This window comes from Lepus europaeus, chromosome 19, assembly GCF_033115175.1.
Source record: "Lepus europaeus isolate LE1 chromosome 19, mLepTim1.pri, whole genome shotgun sequence".
Classification (NCBI taxonomy): Eukaryota; Metazoa; Chordata; class Mammalia; order Lagomorpha; family Leporidae; genus Lepus; species Lepus europaeus.
Genome location: NC_084845.1, coordinates 66,373,890 through 66,396,671, shown reverse-complemented (window position 1 = coordinate 66,396,671; position 22,782 = coordinate 66,373,890). Strand labels below are relative to the sequence as shown.

General features: G+C 50.0%; 2 protein-coding genes and 1 pseudogene across 2 annotated transcripts in view; 1 reads left to right on the top strand and 2 right to left on the bottom strand.

Moving 5' to 3' along the window:
* Positions 1-22,782, top strand: part of LOC133747744 (polycystin-1-like protein 2) — a 99,899-nt gene that overhangs the window by 1,332 nt on the left and 75,785 nt on the right. The window contains exons 2-5 of the mRNA XM_062176041.1: positions 1,300-1,464; positions 1,988-2,173; positions 6,969-7,079; positions 12,029-12,176. Coding sequence (XP_062032025.1) covers positions 1,300-1,464; positions 1,988-2,173; positions 6,969-7,079; positions 12,029-12,176 — 610 coding nt within the window. The remainder of the gene's footprint in view (positions 1-1,299; positions 1,465-1,987; positions 2,174-6,968; positions 7,080-12,028; positions 12,177-22,782) is intronic.
* The window catches only part of BCO1 (beta-carotene oxygenase 1), a 77,226-nt gene that overhangs the window by 46,472 nt on the left and 7,972 nt on the right, over positions 1-22,782 (bottom strand). The gene's annotated exons all lie outside the window — the stretch shown is intronic.
* LOC133748603 (bromodomain and WD repeat-containing protein 3-like) lies at positions 19,119-21,378 on the bottom strand (annotated as a pseudogene).

Genomic DNA, 22,782 nt, shown 5'->3' with positions numbered 1-22,782 from the left:
CAATGTCTGTTGAACGCTTTCCAGACTAGTTGAGGTGACAGCATCAAATTTTGGCATATGGAGCATCTGCCTGTGCACAGCTAAAGGATTTCGGTCTATCAACACCTCCCCTTGGATGCTGTGCAGCCGTTACAGAAAACGAGGCAGGTCTAAGCTGGCTGATATATAGAAGCCTTTGATATTTAATGGTTTTTAAGAAGCAAGAGCCAGAATAGTACTCAATTAACAAAGCATTTGTGTTAATAGATTTCGGGCAGTCATAAATACTGGTATATGGAGGGCAACTGTTGTGGTGCCACGGGTTAAGTGGCCACTTTGGATGCCCATGTCCTATGTTGCAATTCTGACTTGAGCCCCAGATCCTCCACTTCTGATCCAGCTCCCTGCTAAGGTATTCTGGGAGGCAGCAGAAGATGGCCCAACTGCCTGGGCCCCTGCCACACATGTGGGACATCCAGATGGAGTTTCTGGCTCATACCTTTGGCCTGGATCAACCCTGGCTATTGTGGGCATGTGGGGAGTGAACTAACAGATGAATGATCCCTGCCTCTCTTTCGTTCTTTCAAGTAGATGAAAATAAACCAAAAAAAATTTTTCAAAATGCTGGTATGTGCATAAAAGTCAGCCTGGAGCAATTTACAGAAAATACAGCAGAAGGGGAACAGCTTAAAGTTTGAGAGAATTCAGAGGAGGTTTCCATTCTATACACTTTTGCACCATTTGAATTTTTAAAAACATTTGCATAAATTTCTTCTTGTAAAAAAAAGTACGAATTATTTTTCCAGTCCCAACCATGCATTTGTATGTCAGGTGTCTTCCAGCTCCCTGCTGCCCCTGAAATGCTGCACACACAGGCACGTGCGCACACTCTCTCCACCTCTTCAAAAGTGACGTCCTGGGCTTTCGGGGGTCTGAAGGGGCCTGAAGCAAGGGGAGCTGCTCGCATCTCAGCTCCCCACTTGTGTGTGACAAAGACCCCTGTTCATGGGTGGAGGCCTTCCAAGAGCCCATGACCCATTTCTGGTTCTGGTTCTGCGTGGACACAGTTGGAAGGGTCATCTCTTTAATCCAGACACCCTCTAGGGCTCTCTGACTTGGGGTCCCAGTCTTCATATTTGGGCATTTAAAGACAATGGTAGGAAGGGCTCCTTCGCTGGTGTGCAAGAGAGAGGCCTTCAGCCCCTCAACACTGGTTAAGCACCTAGTGCACACTGGGGGCAGAGCTGAGCCAAGCCTCACGTTTCTATAAAAGGGGTAGAAAGAGAGTTGCCAGGTCCTGGGGGAGTGTTCCCATCCCAGGGCCAGGGACCTGGTTGGACACCTCGAATGTGAGCTACAGCAACTGGCACAGCGGACATGCAGCACCTGCCCCCAACACCTGCGGCTACATCGGGAGAGGCCCTGATTCCCAGTGGGCTGCCTCGGGGGACTGTACACAGGCCTTCGCCTTCATCTGCGAGTTTGGTGAGCCGGCCCATCTCAGGGCCTCCTCTCCCTGCCTGCCTACCTGCCCCACCTCCCCCACTCTGCCTCTCGCCTTTTTCTGTTTCCATCACTCCATCACTTTCCCTTTCTGTCCCTCTCCCTCTCTTTCCATTTTCTCTTGATCTTTCCTCCCTCTTTCTGGTTCTTTCAGTCTCTCTCTCTCCCCCTGCATGGCTCTCTGTCCATGTCTGTCTCCCTCCCCTCCCTCTATCTGTGACTCTGTTCACGTCTCCGTTTCTTGCTCAGTCTATGTGTCTCTCCCCGACCACGTGATGCTGTCTCTCTGTCTCTCCCTCTCTCCCTCTTCCCCTCTCCCTCTCTTTCCCTCCCTCTCCTCCTCCCCTTCTCCTCCCTCTCTCTCTCTGGTTCCCATCCCCTCTTCCCTGCCACGTTCTTGCATCTCACAACCCTGAAACCTATGGCCACTCTGCTTCCTGCCAGTGGGGCACCTGCCCAGCTGTACCCGTGAGCCCCCTAAGGTGTCGCCTTCCCTTGTGCACAGGGGTCGGCTGGCACCTGGCCTGTGAGGGCCTCAATGCCACCCTGCACTGTGGTTCCGGGGAGGTCATCCAGATTCAGGCGGCCCTCTACGGGCGCCAGACCCCGCACTACTGCACTCGGAACACCAGGCGGCCCTCGCCTCTCGAAGAGGAATGCACCTGGCTCAGCGTCAAGGACGAGGTGGCAGGTGGGCCCCAGGGCTCCGCGGCTCGGGCTGGGACGAGAGGTCGGTGTGGGAGTGCTGGGCCCAGCAGAGTGTTCTGGAAGGCCCTCACCATCGTCAGGTCTGACCTCAGTGCTCCAGCCTGCAGGGAAGTTGGCCTGGCTCTGCCCACAGCAGCACACAGGGATCCAAGAGGCTGAGCCTACCCCACCAGCCAGCATCAAACCCACCCTGGGTAGGGGGCCTTCAGCTCCCCACCCTACTAGGGTGTAGGAAACATTGCTTTGAATTTTTTCTTAAAATTATGAAATATTTCAAACCTAGAGACAGGAATAAAAATACTGCATGGACCCATGGACCCATTGCTTAACTCTATCCAGTCTCAACATTACACAGCGTTCGCTTAAAGGTCCCTCATTTTAAAAGTGAACCTGTGACCGGCGCCGCGGCTCACTAGGCTAATCCTCTGCCTTGCGGCGCCAGCACACCGGGTTCTAGTCCCGGTCGGGGCACCGGATTCTGTCCCGGTTGCCCCTCTTCCAGGCCAGCTCTCTGCTGTGGCCCGGGAGTGCAGTGGAGGATGGCCCAAATGCTTGGGCCCTGCACCCGCATGGGAGATCAGGAGAAGCACCTGGCTCCTGGCTTCGGATCAGCATGGTGCACCGGACGCGGCGGCCATTGGAGGGTGAACCAATGGCAAAAAGGAAGACCTGTCTCTCTCTCTCTCACTGTCCACTCTGCCTGTCAAAAAAAAAAAAAAAAGTGAATCCGTGACGAGGCTCCAGCGCAGCCCCTTGGGGTCCTGTGCCTGTCAGGGATGCAGCGTCCGCGGGTCGTGTGCCCCGCTTTCTGATGCTGCCCTATTTCTGTGCACAGCCCTAGCATCACATGTGCTGCTTTGCAGGGTTTTCACGTGGATGAAAACGGCACGTGTGTGTCATTCTGCAGTGTGGTTTTTTTTTCTCTCTGTTTTGCTGTTGGTTTCTGTGCTTTGCTCTGCATGATATTTTTGAGACGTATTATCCGTCTTGACACGCGCTGTTCCGATTCACTGGTTTGGCCTATTGTATGCCTGCACAGTCATTTGTGTCCTCTCCCGGTGGGAGACGGATGAGTTGTTCCCCAGTGCCTGCTGTCTGAGTGATGCTGAGGCAGACAGTGCCGGTGGCAGCTCCTGTTCACGGGCGAAGACTCTCTCCAGGGCTTGTTTTTCTAAATCAGGTCAAATCTGCCCCCCAAGCCCAGAGTGCAGGATTTACTTTCAAGGGGTGGAGGAGGGGGTCCCTGCACTCTCCTAGGAAGTGCACAGCCCTCTGAGACTCCCATCATCCTGGACACTGGAGAGTCCTCTCCCCTTGGCGACAGTGACCACTGTCCAGCCTGCAGGGTTCTGGGAAGGGTGGTGCACAGCTTCTCAGCTAAACAAGGACATAGCAGTCTGGGCCCAGCCTCCCACACAGGGCTTTTGGGATTTCTCCTTGCAGGCTCAGCCTCTGCCCTCTGACTCTTCAGGGAGGAGTGTCTAGTACTCCAGAACCTTCTATCTGCCTCCCCCACTTGGGGAAGCATGTCTCATCTTGCACATGTTGCCCTGGCTCCCTGGAAGCATGCATGAGGCATCAGCTGGCTGTTCTTTCCCACTCTCCCCAGGGCTCCTGTGACCCTAAGCTGTGGCCATGGAGGAAGGAGGGCCTGGGCTGGACAAGTCTGGATCCTGGGCCGGCTGAGTCTCCATCACTGAGGAGTGCTGGGGCTGTAAGGCTCAGCTTCAGGTGTCAGAGCCATGGCAGCCACAGCCCCAGAGAGCACACAGAGGGGAGCCCTGCCCCCACTGGGTGGGATCAGAGGAGCATATGTGGGAGTGGAACCCTGGGACCACTCATTCATTCAGTCGGCCAACAGACATTGATTGAGCACCAACAGTGTGCTGGGCCTTGTGACTCCATCCGACACCGGAGGGGAGTCAGAACTACAACTTCACCGTGCAAAACTAATATTGCACCTACTGTGTGCAGGGCAGAGTTCTGTGCTGGGCTGGAGATGCACCCGTGAGATTGTTTTAAACTCTTCCACCATTTTGGAGATTATAGGCTAGTGCTATGGAGCACTTAGTAGGAATACACAATCAGGAAACAACACTAAGTCTTTCAACAGAGAGAATTTAAGGCAGGGGATTGGTTTCCCACGTCTGGGAAGAGCTGAGAAAAATAAGGGGTGCAGCTGCAGCCCCAAGACGAGCAGTGATAGGAAGTCACCACACCCCTAAGCACAAGAGGAGACGATCATATCAAAACCAGAAGTCAGAGCCATTCAGTGGGTGCCAGAACCATGGCAGAGGTTGTCCTGTGGGAGACAGGAACAAGGTGGGGGGCCTGCCCAGAGGCAGCTGGAGCTACAGAGGAGCTGCTGGGAGAGACAAGATGAGGGCATATGTGGCATCCACCTCTTCCTGTAGGGGTGGGCAGGCCTATGGCATCCAAGCTTCCTCCCCCTAATCCCTAGCCCAGGGGTGTGATGAGATGCCACGCCCCTGTATTAACTCCCATGGTGCAAGGCACCCTGCAGGTGTAACGGAGGATGCCAGTCAGCTGGCTTTAGAATAGGGAGATTATCTGGGATTATCCGTCTGAGCACAATCTAAACATACGATCTCTTAGAGACAGAAAACTTTCTCTGGCTAAAAGCAGAAGAGATGTGGGAGGGAAGTCAGAGAGATTGCCAGGGTGAGACAGGTTCCATGCGCTGACTCTGACACGCAGGGGCCACAGGCAAGGAGCTGAGAGCTGAATTCTGCCAATAATGGGAATGAGATGGGAGGCAGATTCTTCTCTGAAGTCTCCAGGAAGGAGGGCAGCCCTGCCAACTGCCTGACTCCAGCCCTGGGGTACCCTGAGCAGAGCCCGGTCCAACCCAGCCAGACTCCTGACCTCCAGAGCTGTGAGATTATATATCCACACTGCTTTTAGGTCCCTGAGTGTGTGGTTGTGGGTTACAGCAGTGATTGGAAAGCAGCACACTGCCCTCCTGTCTTCTGCCAGTGCCTACCTGAGAGCCAGGGGACAAGGGAGCTTGAGGAACCCAAGTCCTTGCAGGGCCGAGTAGAGCATGGGCTGATGATCCCACGGTGGCCAACTTCTCCGAGAGGGGAGTGAGGAGGCAACCAGGGAAAGCACAGAGGTGTTCCGGAAAGCAGGAAGGACCTGTGCAAAGTCCCCAAGGTGAGAAAGAGCCTGGAGGAGAGGGAAACAGCCCAGCACTCGGAGCGGCTCCTTTGCCCATGGAGCAAGGGAAGGTCCCCGTGACCTGGACTTTATCCTAAGTAACTGGAGGGTTTGAGCATGAGAGAGACCTGGCCATACTCAGGCTGCTATGAGTCCAGCCTGGGGCTGAAAGACAACTGGGAGGCTGGCATCCGGGACCCAGGTGGGAGACACTAGTGGTGCAGTGGTGGAGAGAAGTGGGAGGGTTCCAGAGGCAGAGGAAGGCTGGTCGGACTCAGTGACTGGGGAGGGTGCAGGAGGTGCAGGTGCTGAGACAGCAGCGGCAGAGCAAGAGCAGCTACCGGGGTGGAGGGCACACGAGTGTCCCAAGGCTGCCGTGATACAGCCCTGTGAGCTGGGTGCTTTACACAACAAAACAGCCTTCTCTCACAGTCTGGGAGGCCAGAGTCCAAGATGCAGGGGGGCATGGTCAGAGAACCTTCCCTTGCCTCCTCGAGCTCCTAGGGTTGGCCAGCTCAGTGCCCCAGGGTTGTGGATGCAGCGCTGGTATCTCTGCTCCACCTGACACCTATCAGGCTGGATTAATGACCTCATCTTAACTTGATGTCACCTGCAAAGATCCTATTTCCAAGTAAGGCATGCTCACAGGTACCCGGTAGGATTTCAACATATCTTTTGGGAGGGACAAAATGTAGCTCAGATCAGAAAGCAAGACCTCAGTTTAGAGCACAAGGAACCTGGGGCACCCAGTGATATCTATGGCAGATAAACAATCGGACAGGTAGGAACTCCAGAGTGAGCTGGAGAGGAGGCGAAAACTGTGGAATTACCAGCATCTGCGTAATAACAGGAAGTAGGGAACAGAGACGGTGGGGAGGAATCTAGTCCTGGAGGTTTTCAGGGGTGGGGTGGAGGCCTTGTCTGGCTAAGCAGCCACACAGGAACATTGAAATTGATCCAAGAGGAAGTCTGGTTTGCTGAGAGGTGAAGGAGAATAGAGACCATGATGTCCAGGTGCTGTGGGCAGAGCCATGAGGATGCTCTGAGGCCACTTCCCTGGGCGCCTTCACAGCAGACGGGTAGAGGGAGGGGGTTGGGTGGCTCTGAAGCCTCTGGGTCTCCACGTTCCTCCCTGCTGGGGGCACCTGGCAGCCTTGAGAGATGCAGGATTCCTCCGCTTGCCCCCTTTTGCTGGTTCGGAGGGTGCAGGTTTCCCCTGCAGTCATTTGAGTGGATGCTCTGTGCCCGTGGTTCTCAAAGTGGGGTCTCTGGAAGATTGAGAGACAGGCTCTCGGCTGCTGCTTGCACCCACTGAACTGGACCAGCCCCGCTGAGGTGCGTGTGGAGCCCTGCGTCTTCACAAGCCCTCCAGGGGAGCTGGTGCATGCTGTGGCTGGAGGACCAAGTGCTAGACCCGGAGCTACTGAGGGCAGAAGTCCCACTTCCCCATCCCCTTACTGCCTAGTCCAGAGCCTGGTCCTTGGTGGTGGGTGGACAGTGGACAAATGAGGGAGGGCTCGTCCCTGAGCAGCTCTGCTAAACGTGTCTTCTTTTGTCCTGCACATCGCTCCTGCTTCCCCTGGTGTGGGGCTCTCCAGGCCAGTGCCAGGGACTGCAGGCGTGCCAGGTGGCAGCAGATGGGAGCTACTTCGGAGACCTGTGCCCGACTCGGGGCAGCTACCTGTGGGTGCAGTACCAGTGCCGGGAAGGTGAGTCCCCAGTTTGCTTGGGCCTTGGGATTCCCTTGTTGTTTCTGCCAGCCTTCCCAGGAGCAGGGCAGCAGCCGCCCAGGTACCCAGCCACTCTGTGCTGAAGCTCTCGGCAGCCTGGCCTCCCACCCACGTAGCCTCCTGGGGTTAAGAGTTTGAAGTTCCTACTGCAGAAGTTGAGCCAGAGAGAGGGTAAAAGAAAATCTGTTTAACCCTAGCCCCTTCACATTAAATTTCATGGGGCTGACCTGATGCACATAGCAGCAACAGCCAGGTCACCCAAATGGGAGAAAACACAAGACTGCTTACCCTCCCCTACTGCCGCTCACCACTGGGGACACACAGAGGCTTCAAAAAACACAAATCTTACAAGTCATAAAAATAACCATTACTGCAATTTATAAAAGTTTTATGGGGGGATGGGGAGGTGTCGTGGTGTAGCAGGTTAAGCGGCTGCTGGCAGCACTACAGCCCACGTTGGAGTGTTGGTTCAAATCCTGGCTGCTCGGTTAATGACCCAGATTCCTGCTACTATGCCTGGAAAGGCAGTAGAAGATGACCCAAGTACTTTGGCCCTGCCACCCACAGGGAGAAAAGGATGGCATTCTGGGTTCCTGGCTTCATACTGCCCCAGCCCAGGCCACTGGGGCCATTTGGGGAGTGAACCACCACTGGAAGTTTTGTTTTGTTTTACTTTTCAAAGGCAGAGTCACTGAAAGAGAAAGGGAAAGGGAAAGACAGAGGCGGGCAGCAGGGGAGAGAGAGAACTGATCTCCCATTGGTTGGTTCACTTCCCAAATGGCCACAATGGCCACGGCTGAGACAGGCCGAAGGCAGGAGCCTGGAACTCCATCTGGGTCTCCCATGTAGGTGACAGGGGTTCAAGGACTTGGGCCATCCTCTGCTGCTTTTCCCAGGCACAGTATCAGGGAGCTAGATCTGAAAAGGAGCAGCCAGGACTTGAACTAGCACCCATACAGGATGCTGGCAACACAGACAGTGGCTTAACCTACAGTGCCACAATGCCAGCCCCACACATGCTCTCTCTTTAACTAAATCTGTAAAATGTTCTGTAGATTAAGAAAGGTACTTCCCTTTAATTCAATAATTCTATTCCGTATAAGGAAACATTTATTCTGCCTTTTAAAATGCTTGCATAGACATGCCTATGTGTGAAATATATATTATTTATAAAATTATGGTCATATTAAACACATTGGTCTACATCTGAACTTCCTTGTCACTTACAAATATATCCTGGACATCTTCCCAAGTCAGTATGTTACTCTTTCAATGACTACAACATATCCTGTTAGAAAGTATTTAAAATCTAATTAAAAATGAATTTTTTTTTTGACAGGCAGAGTGGATAGTGAGAGAGAGAGAGACAGAGAGAAAGGTCTTCCTTTTTGCCATTGGTTCACCTTCCAATGGCCGCTGTGGCCAGCGCACCGTGCTGATCCGAAGCCAGGAGCCAGGCGCTTCTCCTGGTCTCCCATGCGGGTGCAGGGCCCAAGGACTTGGGCCATCCTCCACTGCCTTCCCAGGCCAGAGCAGAGAGCTGGCCTGGAAGAGGGGCAACCAGGATAGAATCCGGCACCCCAACCTGGACTAGAACCTGGTGTGCTGGCGCCACAAGGTGGAGGATTAGTCTGTTAAGCCATGGCGCTGGCCAAAAATGAATCTTAATAAAGAATGGGATGGGAGAGGGGGTAGGAGATGGGATGGTTTGTAGATGGGAGGGTGGTTATGGGGGGAAAAACCGCTATAATCCAAAAGTTGTACTTTCGAAATTTATATTAAATAAAATTTTTCTAAAAAAAAAAAAAAAAAGAAAGTATCTAAGATCTATTGAACCAGTTCCTTACTGATGGACATTTAGGTTGCTTCGCATTTGCCTTCGTTACATCTCACTCTACAGTGTTCATTCTTGAGCATGTATCTTTCTAAAAATGTTTTTATTTGTCTGAAAGGCTGGTTCATTGCCCAAAGACTCACAATGGCCAGGTCTGGGTCAGGCTGAAGTCAGGAGCTTAAACCTCAATCCAGGTCTAACACAGTGGGTTACAGGGACCCAACTACTGGAGCCGTCACCTGAGCTTCCCAGGTGTGTACACTAGCAGGAAGCTGGACTCAGAAGAGGACCCGGGACTCAAACCCAGGCACTCTGCGGAGGGATGCAGGCATCCCCGGTGGCACTGGGATCGCTGCCCAAATGCCTGCCTCTTGGGCATCTGTCTTGACAAATGCCTGGGATTATTTTTAGAGGCGAGATCCCTAGCTGTGGAAACACTGCGTCACAGGCTGTGTGCGTGTTGAATGTTAACAGACAGTGCCAGATTGCCCTCCAAACTAATGCATCCAAGTGCCCTCCTACGAACAGCACCCAAGTCCCCGTAAGGCTGTGAAACCGCACTGTGTTGGCATCTGGCAAACTGCTCAGAACAGCAACTTCCACTGAGGTCGTGAGCAATAGGGCCAGGCAGCTCCGCAGGAAAAAAGATGAGTCAGGGAACGCTGGGATCCCCAAGGCCATCGGAGAGAGCAGGATCCAGGGATCCTGGGGAGGATGCTCAGAGGACGGCGTGCAGGAGGGGGAGGGTGGCGGCAGGCACAAGCTTGACCACTGGCTTTACCGTGCTGGACGTGCCTGGACTAAGGAAGCGCCAGCAGGCCCTGCGTTCTGGGCAGCGATTTCTATTTTGTGATTTTGCCAGTGGCCAAGGGGAGCTCTGGAGATCTGCCACCCCTAGTGCAGATGTCTCTAGGCAAAGGGGCTTGGTGTCCACTGGGACTGGATTTCCCGCTGCTTGTGAGCCTGTGTGCTCTGAAGGAGGGGCTTACCCAGCCCCTGTGGGCTGTGCCAGAAGCCGCCTAAGTGCCCAGGCACCCAGAGGCAGCTGGGAAGGCTTTCCAGCTAGCTCCAGAAAGGTTTTTCCATTTGTATTCAGCACCTCACAGTACTTCAAAAAGTTAGCAGGAACATGGGATTAAAAGGTAAGCTTATTTTGCTACCAAAAAAAAAAAAGAAAGAAAGAAAGAAAGAAAGAAAGAAAGAAAGAAAGAAAGAAAGAAAGAAATCTATGTACTTTTTCGTAATACCCACTTTCCAGGAACCTTTTGAAGATCCTTACTCAGTATGCACACATTTCAAATTTTTTTGCACAAAAACAAACTTTCAATTCCATTTTCCACAAAGCTTTTGAAGACCCCTTACATCTTTTCCCTTCTGATTTGTGCTTGGAAACTGAAGGATGGTGCTGCACAGTTGAGCCCAGGGCTGTGTGAAGACCCAGAAGATTCTACTTCTCTCACTTCGCCCTTCAACTCCTGAAGTTCAAGGTCACGATTTTGTAGACTTTAATGGACCCTAAGAGGATTACAGTGATTCACCACACTGTAGTCCAACAGAGTTTCTTAAAGTTTTGCCTTTTGTCTTTTTAACTACAATAAAACTATACTTGAATAATCAGTAGAACCCTGGCTAAATAAATGAGGTCAAAGTCAACAGCTACTAAAAATAACAGTAGAAATATTATTGGATTTAATATTGCTGTTCAATATCTTTTATTTTTGTTCCTTTATTCTAACTAATCTGTTATAGTTACCCATTGTTATGAAAAGTATGTAAATAAAGATGAGCCCTCCCTGCAATCCTAAAAAAAATAAAATAACAAAGCTTGGTGCTTTGTAGCACAGCAGGCTAGGAGATCAGCGACACCAGCACCCCACATGAGCCCTCATTCAAGTCCTAGCTGCTCCATTTCCAATCCAGCTCCCTGCTAATGCACCTAGGAAGGCAGTGGATGATGGACCAAGTGCTTGGGCCTCTGCCACTCACATCGGAGACCTGGATGGAATTCCCAGTTCCTTTGGCCTGGCCCTGAAGCCATTTGGGGAGTGAACCATTGGATGGAAGAATTACATAGAGAGGTAGAGACTGAAAGAGAAAGGTCTTCCATCCTCTGGTTCATTCTCCAAATGACTGCAACGGCCAGAGCTGAGTTGATCTGAAGACAGGAGCCAGGAGTTTCTTCCGGGTCTCCCACATGGGTGCAGGAGCCCAAGGACTTGAGCCATCCTCTACCACTTTCCCAGGTAGGTTAGCAGGGAGCTGGATCGGAAGGGGAGCAACCCAGACTGGGATCAATGCCCATATGGGATGCCAGTGCTGCAAGCTGGGGGTTTAATCTGCTGTGCCACAGTGCCAGCACCTAAATAAATCCTAAAATAATAAAAATATGGGCTGGTGTTGTGGACTAGTAGTTAAACATCTGCCTGTGGCACCAGCATCCCATATTGGCACTGGTTCAAGTCCTGGCTGCACCACTTCTGATCCAGCTCCCTGTTGAGGGCCTAGGAAAGCAGTGGAGGATGGCCCTGTACCCACATGAGAGATCTTAAAGAAGCTGCTCCTGGCTCCTGGCTTAGGATTGGCCCAGCTCCAGCTGTTACAGTTATTTGGGGAGTAACCAGCAAATGAAAGGCCTTTCTCTCTGTCTCCCTCTCTCTGTATCTGTCTCTCAAGTAAACAAATAAATCTTTAAAAAAAAAAAAAAGGATAAAAATAACAAGGAAATTCTAATTCTAGTCTTATAAAGCGATACCCAAGATAAGCAAAGTGCCTATGGCGAATGTAGCACGCACCATTTGTGTAAACAAAAAGGCACCTCTGTGCTTGTGTGTGGTAGAAAGTTCTGGAAGGGGACCAGGCTATGGTGACAATGGCAGGTTCTACGCAAAACTAGGGAAGGGGAGGAGGCTGCTTGTCACTCCAAACCCTTTTGGACTCTAAATTTTGTATCATGGTTGTGTATTACCTACGAGTGAAAAATAAAATTCCAAAGAACTTAAAAAGTAAAATTTTAAAGGCTTGGAAAGGCCCACATAAAAACACTGGCCAGGAGAGCAAAGGAGCTAAAAAGAAACGTGCCACTGTGTTTCTCCAGGCCTGCAGCTGGCCGTGCCCCCTGAGAGTGTCGTGTTTGACAATGTCACCATCTCCCTGACATGGCTCCTCACTCCTTACGTCGGAAACCTGTCGTGTATCATTAGCATGGGAGATGGCCACACTGTGGATCCCTACTACCCCACCAGGTAAGAGGCATCTCTGAGGCCTGAGTGGCGTTACCTCGGTGCTGCCGCGTAAGAAGCCGCCCTACAATCGCGTCATAGCGTGATTCCTCATGGTTCTCTGCAGAGCGGGGTGGCTTTTCGTGTCTGGATTGACCCAGCTGGGCTTGCTGGTCTAGGAAGTCCCTGGGGCTCAGCTGGGGACACTGTGCTGGCTCATTACCCAACAGGTGGGGGCTGAGGCTTATCCGCAGGGTGGCAGAAGGGTGCCTAGCATGAGAGTGAGGCCCCCATGTGAAACCCTTCTCCAGTATCTACTTGCATAGCGTTTTCTAGTATCTCGTTGGCCAAAGGAAGAGGTAGAGAAGCAGACTCCACCTGTTGATGGAAGCAGCCTGGAGCCACAAGGCCGAGGGGCCCACATGCACAGGTGGGAGGGACGATGGCTGCTGCTTTTGCAGACACTCTGCACACAGGCTGTCTCCTCCTGGAGGCCACAGAGAGCATCAGGACACAAGAGTCGGCTCCTTCTGACCTGGCTCTGCAAGGAATCTCAGCTCAGGGTGTTGCTCCCACAAGAGGGCAGGAAGGAGGCAAGAAAGGTGCCCATGTGGGCGTGGGGGACATTTTTGTTGCTGAGAATAAAAATGGTAGTAGTAGTATTGATAACTGTCCAGCTATGCAGTGTACACACATAACCCACCCAAACCCTCACAACAGCCCTCTGGGCTGTTGTCCAAGGCAAGGGGGGACTGCAAACAATTCATGGAAAATGAAATTAAAAAGTAAGTGTGTTTTAGTGCAATACATTTTTTGAAATCCATGCATAGTTTTCCCATGACGCATTGTCCATGAGTTGTTTGTAGACCTCTTATAGCAACCATGAGCCACTGAGCCATGGAGCACCTGAAATGTGGCTGCTCCCAGCTGAGATCTGTGGGTATCAAACACACAGGAAGGGAAAGTTTACTCCCCACCCCCCAAAAGTAAAAATGTGAATATCGCACAATTTTTAACATTGATTATATGTTGAAATAATATGTTTGAAATATTGGGTTAAGGAAATCATTAAAATTGGTTGTACCTGTTTCTCCCAACTTTGATGTGGCTGAGAAACTTTAAAATGACACATGTGGCTCCTGCTGCATTTCCATCAGATGGTTCTGCCCTAGGTAATTATCACCTAGGTTTTACAGACAAAGCAACTGAAGCACAAAAGGGTTAGGGCAGTGTTGCCAAAATCACACCACCAGGGTAACGAGTGGCAGGGAGGTCACTCAGGTCAGGACTACCTGGAAGTCAAGGCCAGGTGCTTGGGCCCTGGATGGACATAGCATAGGCACCCTTGGGGCCTGGGGACACTGTCACTGGTATCTTCCAGAGATCAGAGTGACCACCCATCCTCAGAGATGCTCACCCCAATTCACAACGTTTCAGAGCCCTCCCTGAGCCTGCAGCAAACCCCATTCTGTCCTGCTGGATGCCCCAGCATCCCTGTGTCTCCAGCCCTCCTTGGGTTTTGGAGAGAAGAGATATGCATTGGGTTGATGAACTGGTAGAAAACTGGAAGAAACATGCAGAACAATGCCACAGGCATATGCATCATATCAGCATTTGCTCCCCAATTCAGTATGAATCTGCAGGGATGTCAGGGTACCCAGGTAGGATGCTCCTCTCCCAACCTCACACACCTCCAATCCTCTCCTGCAGGAGCTGTAGACTCTGAATCCAGCCCCATGGGAGCCCAGCACCAGGCAGGGTGGGGCACACAGGAGCCACCCTGGCCCAGCCCAAGTTGCCCCAGTGAGTGCAGGTCTCAACCTCAGCAGCCCTCTGAGGCTGCAGCTGCATTGACTCCAGATATTGTGGGCTCCCACCCGAGGTCCAGAGGCCAGGGTTCCAGTCCAGGCTGCTGCCCTGAGACAGCCCTGGCCTTCCTGTTTCTCTCCCTGCCACACCTAAGCAAGTGCTGCCTTGACTGCTTCATGCAGTAAACTGAGAAATGGTAAGAGGTGATGCTTTACAGGGAAAACATCTAAGTGACCCAGACACCCCTGGCATTGTCCCACACCTTTCTGTTTGCTATCATCTTGTGAGGAAAGCAATGAGTGCTAAGTTGCTCAGTCTCGCAGCCCCCAAAATCTCATGCAACTTGAATTTGGCGTGAGTCAAAATTGAGAGTGGGTAGCTTTGCCTTAGTGACATCAGGACTTTCCAGTGATAAACTCTGCTCTAAGCCAGAAGTAAACGGAACAAAGGCTAACACTTGTCCATTCTTATGGTGAGTCAGTGGGATTTGTTTGGCATGTTACTCTCTGGAACCGTCTGTGATTAACACCCGAGAGAATGATAAGCGAGGCTTTACATTTTCAAACTCTCTGGACGTTCATCCTAAGCCCCTAGCATTTTATTTCCCTCTTTCAAAAGAAACAGATGGGGCCGGCGCCGTGGCTTAACAGGCTAATCCTCCGCCTTGCGGCACTGGCACACCGGGTTCTAGTCCCGGTTGGGGTGCCGGATTCTATCCCGGTTGCCCCTCTTCCAGGCCAGCACTCTGCTGTGGCCCGGGAGTGCAGTGGAGGATGGCCCAAGTGCTTGGGCCCTGCACCCGCAAGGGAGACCAGGAGAAGCACCTGGCTCCTGGCTTCGGATGAGCGTGATGCGCCGGCCGCAGCGGCCATTGGAGGGTGAACCAATGGCAAAAAGGAAGACCTTCCTCTCTGTCTATCTCTCTTTATCCACTCTGCCTGTCAAAAAAAAAAAAAAAAAAAGAAACAGATGGTATCATTCCCCTGCCCAAATTATCCGATTTTGCTTAAAAAATTGTTGCTCTATTAAAAAAACACCAGAAGATAGGATTTTGGATGTTTTCACTATGAAGAAATGTTAACTACTTAAAAGGATAAATGTTTACCCCAAGTGGGCAGTATACAATGTATTCATATAATGCAGTATCACACAATACCCACAAATATGCACCATTTCTATATGTCTGCTAATGCTTCCAATGCTGCCTTCCAATGCTGCCTTCCCAACCCCAGAAGACCCAGTTCTCAATCTGTAATACAGAAAATGGCATGAGTTTTGAGTATACAGAAGACAAAGCTTTTGTGCAAATATCACTGTGCTTTTCTTATAGGCCTACAGGTGGCATTTTTTCCTATCTCCTCATTACTCTAAGAGGTAGAGATTTTTAAGCTGGACCCTCCACGTCCATCCTAGGTAAATGCCATGAGCAGATGGGGGAGAAACCAAGGTCCAGGGACTCTCCCTTCGCAGCTCCTTCTCACCCTGTTTCCTCCTTGCCTTGTGTTTGTTTGCACGGTGAGCTATTTTGCTTCTCTGACCTGGGAAACTTTCTATTATGGGCCCCATGGGATGATTTACACAGGGTGAAGTTTATCTAGGCCTGGCGTTGGGTGACTAAGCGCCCCCTGCTGGCAGATCTGGGGACTGCGTCACTGTTGCATCATTCACAGCTGCTTCTGTGCAGTCAAGTCCTGGAGGCGGGGCTTGCTGAAGACCAAGGAATCACAAAAAGACCTGGACATACCCAGGCTGCCAGGAGGCACAGAGAGGACTGGGCCGGAGGTGCTGGTCAGAAAGGAGCCTAGAGCACAGGCCCTTACAGGGGTCACTGGAGGGACAGGGCAGGGACCCAGGGAAAAGGGAGCAGCCGGGCAGAGCCTGCTGTCCTTGGATGACTGTGCACACCTGGGTGCGTCTGCAGTTCAGGGGTCTATGGGAAAATGAGATGCTGGCGAGCTCAGTGGTGGCCTGGTCAAGAAGAGTCCGATGCCAGTCAGTGGGAGGAGACTCTGCTAGGGAGAGTGCTCCTAGTGGGAGCTGGGAACAGACCCTGGTGGCAGAGGGAGAAGTGGAGGAGGGTGCATCTGTCAGCTATTCACCTGTCACCTGTCACCTGCTCAGCTGTCCAGAAGGGAGGCCAGAGGGTGGGACCTTCGGACCCCAGCACCGAGCACCATCAAATGTGGGATGTCCCTGGGCCGGGGTTGTGGCCTTGGAGGAAGAGCTCCCTTTGGCTCAATTCCTGGGTATGGACTCAGCTGTGAGCCTCAGCCACCACCAGGTGCTTCAGTCTTGCAGGGTGGAACCTGGGAGAGGCTCCACAGCGCCCACTACAGAGAACCAGACTCTCGGGCCAAGGGTTTCCATGGTCTGTGTTGATTACCTTTCTGCTCGTACTACTGCTAATGTTACTAATACCTGTTGAATGGTTTTAAGGAGTATGAGAGCCTACAAAGGAGAAAATAACTGTCTCTGAATTGCCTCTAAAAAATTAGGAATTAATATTTATATAGAAGTATGAGAATATTTCAAAAAGTTTGTGGTGAAAAATGGAATGAAAAGATAAGCTTATTTTGGTGCAAAAACATTTTGAAATCCATGCACAGGCTTTTCTGTAATGTGATTTGTTTGTTTGTTTCTTGTTTTAATTCGAGGCAGTCTACTGAAATGTCCTGAAAACACTGTATCAAATTCATCTTCTGCAACTCGGGCTCCTTTGGCTCTGGTGGCTCCTGTAGAAGCACCTCTTCCTCTTCTGCCTCTCCCTTGCCCCCTGGTGCCACCCCCACCTCTTCCTCAACCCCCTCGTCCCCTGCCTCCTCTCCCTCCGCCTCCTCCACCCCATCCTCTCCATCTGCCTGTTCCTCCTGTGCCTCCTGTCTTCCAGTTTCTATTTCCATTGGCATGTTGTTTTCTGAGTTTTCTTTTGAGGTCTGGTTTCTATGAATGTGCTATAGTCATGATCTCCATCTACATAATCTTGGTTTGTTCTGGAAGTTGATTTGGATTCAGGATCAGCACCACAGGTACGTTCAGAATTTGAACTGGATCCCAACTCTTCGCTCTCTGAGGAGGACAAGTGTGATTTTTCTCTTGTTTCTTTTCTCTCTTTCTCTTCTCCTCCCACACTTTCATCTTCTTCTGATGCACTGAGTAGTTTTCTCTTGATCCCTGTCTGGGGCTCCCTTCCAGATGAAGTCCCTGGGCCTTCTGAATCTAAATCAGCCAGTTCTGTATCCCGCTCTGCATCAGTGCTGTTGAGCTCTTTATTAGAAGTGTCCAGTGCATCAGTACAGCTCTGATCTCCAATAAATCAAAGGGAGGCATCAGTCACAATGTTAGCTGCTTTAACTGTAGGACTGCCTGGCTCACTGAAAGTCCTAGCATTGTGCTCAATACAGCATACTTCCCTCAATAATACTGATATTCTGTAAAAACTATTTTCAAATCTTTGCCTGATGGTACTGAGGTCAGCTGGATAAGCAACTACAGTACAGTACAAGGGGTGGGCACTGACATCTATTGGAACAGCAGAAGGGCCGGCAGAATCCAGGCAAAGGTGGTGGATGCCCTGAATAACCCGTTCACATTCCTCATCTCTGGAATGAGCCCCCACTCTCCTTCCTGGGGTTCGTATAGCAAAGCAGTCAGTTCCTCCTGGGATACCGGAACGGCACCAACTTCATCTGGAAAGGCAGTCCCTTGTGGACTCGGCTCCATATCCCAGGGGCTCATCTTTTCTCTCATTATTGTCCCAGTGAACACTGTAACACTGCAAAGAACTATCTGGACACTCTGGTTGAAAAGCCTGCTGACTCTTCACAGTCTTGAACCAACAGGCATCATCTATTATTCTGCAGAATCCATCACCAATCTGCCAGTTCCTTTCTTTAGCTTCATTATAAAACTGATGCAGTACTAGCAAATCAATGGCATCTGGCATGCCATAATACTTAATAGAAAAAGATTCTCCAGTCATTTTGCCTGAAATCAGGTCGAGAAATGCAAGCTTCAAGAAGTATAGCGTAGGTGGTCTAACCTCATATCTGACTCCTACATTCTTTTTTAAAAGATTTATTTATTTATTTGAAAGTCAGAGTTACACAGAGGAGAAAGAGGAGAGAGAGGAGAGAGAGAGGGGGGAGAGAGGGGAAAGAGGGGAAAGAGGGGAAGGAGGAGAGGGAGGGGAGGGAGGAGAGGAGAGGGAGGGAGAGAAAGAGAGATCTTCCATCCATTGGTTCACTCCCCAATTAACTGCAATGGCCAGAGCTGTGCCAATCCGAAGCCAGGAGACAGGTGCCTCCTCCAGGTCTCCCATGCGGGTGCAGGGGCCCAAAGACTTGGGCCATCTTCTACTGTTTTCCCAGGCCACAGCAGGAGCAGCTGGGTCTCGAACTGGTGCCCATATGGGATGCCAGCGCTTCAGGCCAGGGCGTTAACCCTCTGTGCCACAGCACTGGCCCAGATTCCTACATTCTTAACAAACTCTTATTCCCTGAGATCCACTTTGTTCCATGGCTGTTTCTGTAAATTAATGCTGTATATTTTAGATTTCCTTACAGCCCGCATGTAAGCTTCATGTCCTTGCCTAAAATAAATAAGCTCATCTCCCGTCTGTGGAACAAATGGAGGATGTTGAGATATGGTATCTAAGATCCACTGAGGGCAAACCATTCTTCACCAAGCTCACCTGCCATAGAAACCAGTCCATTCTTCTTTCTAGTCTGTTTAGGTTTCTTCTTTTATCTAGTGACTTCAAATTCTCTTCCTCAGAATTGGTGCAAAATTTCCATGTTGCCTGTCTGGTTTGTCTTTTTGGAGGTTGCAAATTTATACCAGCATCTGCTATCCACTCAGAATATTCACTTGTTGAATCTGTGGAAGAACTTTCACTTTGCCATTCGTTAACAGGATCTTCTACAGAAGCATCACTTGAGCCAACAGTTTTGAATCTTTCCGTACACCTGAATTTTGACATGATGCTTGTGAATTATGTTCCACGTTGGAACGTGTTTGATAAGTATGCTGACGCTTGCGCTGTGTTCTTCGTAAAGATCACCCACAGCTAGGCTGATAATCATTCCTTTGAGTAGTCTAAGATGGCATTTTCTTCTTTTCAACTGCATATAGACTAATTTCTATGTCACCTTTTGTAGTTCAACATTCTCCTTGTACCCTACTAATCCCATTATTTAGTTTGTTGACCACCATTCTTCTGCCCCATGCCATGAGATCTCTTTCAGTGGCCACCTGGCTCTGGGGAGCATTACTATGCATTTTCTGGACATTTTCAATTTGGCCACTGTGTCGGAGCCCAGTATTTGAGGAAGAAGATGTGTCTATATTTGGACTTCTCAGAGCACCATTAACAGAATATGATTAACTGGAAAATGTGGAACATCACTTTCATTATTTAGTCTCAGATCTTGTTCTCTCTGTAGCTCCCTTATTATTCCATCAAGAATGCTTTCATCTTGGTCACTAGTTTGCTGTCCATGACCTGTTCTAGGACCTCACCATCACCAATAGCCACATATCCCAGCTATGGTCTAAGTTGTTCATATTTACAATTTTCTCATCCCAGTACTAGCCATTGAAATTTGGCAGGATGAGGATTCCCATCAACATCCACCAAGAATGGGGGAGGCATAAGGTGAGGAGCCTGTAGGGTCTGTTCATCCAATACATAGTTATGGGCATCACAGATAAGAGAACAATGATCCATGTAGAAGAACATCTGATCTGGAATCTTTTCATTATATGTACTTCATCCAAAACCAAAAAGCAGCAAATGCCCATAAGAATCTATGCAGGCAAAATGGTTTCCATCTGGTGAAGATTTACAATCAAACGCTGCACCATGGCCTTGGCCTTCAATCATGTTAAAATAATTTCTAACTTTGGTCCCTTTGTCAAGGTCCTAAATAAAAACATTCCCATCATGACCTGCTAAAGGTATGATCCTTTGATAATGGATGTGCTTCCAAAACAAATACTCCATCATCATGTCCAGATGAAGCACGAAGAAGCTGCCCCGTGAAACAGCTCCATACTTTCAAAAGGAAATTGTCCACTGCATAATGATCCCAGGCCACCACAGTCACCTTCAGTTCAGTGACCTTGTCTTCTGCAGATGGCATATTATTCCCAGTCATTTTAGTAGCCATATCTAGCACTATAGTCTTCCATTCTTGCTACTAATTTTGCCAAATTCTTGCTGTTCCATCTCTACTTCGACTAACAAATCTTAAACTGTTACAGAACTGAGCAGTAACGACTTTATCTGCACATGATTCTAGTTCAGCAATTTTCTCAGGGATGTCAGAACCCAAATAATATATTCTGATCACATGGTCAGTGCTACCTGTCATACCAGCAGAGCTTAAAGATGGACAAGACATCTGAAGTCCAGGGCTGGACCTCTCAGTAGATTTTACTGGGCGAGCCCTAAATTTCACTGTTTTTACATGCCATGCCAGAAACAAATTGTTCCATCAGTGCCACCAGAAGTGAGGTGTCTGGTTGTACCTTTAGATGGTGGACAAAATTGTCTGGAAGTAATAGAAGCTGGATGTCCCTAAAGGACTGTAACTAGTGCACAAGTTCGAAGACAGCATACTCTCACAACCTTATCACAGCTCCTGCAGCTATGGGAGTGTTTTCATGGCTAACATCCATGTCAGAAATCTCAGCAGTGTCCTCGAACTGTAGTCAGAAGGCATCCATCATCTGTAGCCCAGATTTTCACCAATCAGTCATCTGAACCTGTAAAAATTCTTCTCCCACTTCAGTCAAATGCTACACAGTATACAGATGACAAGGGTCCCAGAATTCTCCTATGCATCTTACTGTGCTGGTATGCAGACGAAGGAAAAATATGGCTGAAGCCACTCCATCTGGTTAATTGCCTGGCAGAGGTGATATTCACCACATTTGGAGGTTTCACATAATTTACAGGTAGCTCTGGAGGTCTGCCTCTAAGCAGACCCACTCCATAGTGTACTCTAACCGGCTTTGGCATCCCGGGACAGAGACTGCCGACTGACACCTGGGAATGTCTGTACTCCAGCAATACTCTGAGGGATTTCCTTATCTAGGAAGGGATCAACCCACTCGCAAATTTTAAGGAGGTAGTCTGGAAGAATGTACATTGGCCACCTTAATATTCTTAATTATTATTCATTCTTAATATTCTTAATATTCTGGGCACATGAGGTTAAGCAGTACAGTCAATTCAAAGGGAAATACGCAGATCCTCCAAGCTTCTTTGTGCTCTTTCCCTCCCAATCTAAGTGGCGCGGAATCACCAGATGCCCCTGCACAAGCACTGAGCAGATTTGTTACAAGGTCCAAGCTGCAAGAACCTGGCGATTATGTAGTACAGCTCGGCTTCTATCTGAGTAGGTGCTGCCGCCATCCTTTTCCCGAGAGGATTTGGGAGCTTCACTCTGGAGAGGCTGGGAGGGAGGCGGTTGGGGGCACTGCCTCCATTGTAGTAGAGCCCCCATGCCCAGGAGTCCCGCCGCTTCCGCCGCCCTCCCCGTCCCAGGTTCAGTCTCTGGGATTCATCGCATCACGTTTCTACCATAGCTATTCTAGCCCAAGAGCCGAGGAGGCAGAGGAAGGAGAGCCAGAGAGAAGAGGAGGGAGGAACAAGGAGCCGAAGCTGTAATGTGCATTTTCCATGAACTTTTTGAAGACCCTTAAGATGCAGAGATTTTTTTTTTTAAGATTTTATTTATTTATTTGAAAGTCAGAGACACAGAGACAGGAGAGGCAGAGAGAGAGAGAGGTCTTCCATCCAATGGTTCACTCCCCAACTGGCCGCAACGACCAGAGCTGTGCCGATTCAAAGCCAGGAGCCAGGAGCTTCTTCCAGGTCTCCCATGAGGGGGCAGGGGCCCACGGACTTAGGCCATCTTCTACTGCTTTCTCAGGCCATAGTAGAGAGCTGGATTGGAAGTGGAGCAGCCAGGTCTCGAACCGGCACCCATATGGGATGCCAGCGCTTCAGGACAGGGTGTTAACCCACTGTGCCACAGCGCCGGCCCCAGATGCAGAGATTTTAAAAAAATAAAAAAATAAATTCTATACCAAAACAAACTTTCTAAATTCCATTTTCCATGAACTTTTTTGCAGTACTCTCATATATCAATGCTCGTATTTCAACAGACTAAATGGCACACTGCATCATCCTATTAGAAAAGCTACAAGATTTGGGTTTATGGTACACCAGATACTCCCTGAGCTGTTGTCTCATTTAAACCATCCAAGGTTGGAGAGGCTTTTGTCCAAGGGCTATTTCGATATTTATGACATCATTTGCAGGCTATACAAAAATGATCAACTTAAAAAACGAGCCTGCTATGGATGCATTTCGAATCCTGCCTACAGCTGCCTTGGCAGGGCCAGACCGAATGATTTCAGGGGTCCCCCACCCCTGCAACAACTCCGACTGCCAACACTGGGGCTGCCCTCATCGTGTGGAAGGGAAATAAGGCAGAGAGAGCTCCGCGGAGAACTTGGATCGTGCAAGTAACCAGAGGATCCCCGGGAGACGAGCTCTCCGGTTTCCTGAAGCCCTGCTCAGTCTGAGGTTTCATCACACAGCTGGCTGGCCCCTCATGAGTGGCAGAACAAAGTGACACAGGCATTCCCGATGGCCGGACTTTATGAGAGAAGACCAGCAACATGAGCTTTCCCTTTAAGGAAAATGTGCAGCAAATGGAAGTCAAATATCAAAGCCATGAGGGCGGATCAGCGGGTGATGGAGTCCGGGACTAACTTTAAACCTTTTTATCGAAGGATAATGCATGGACAG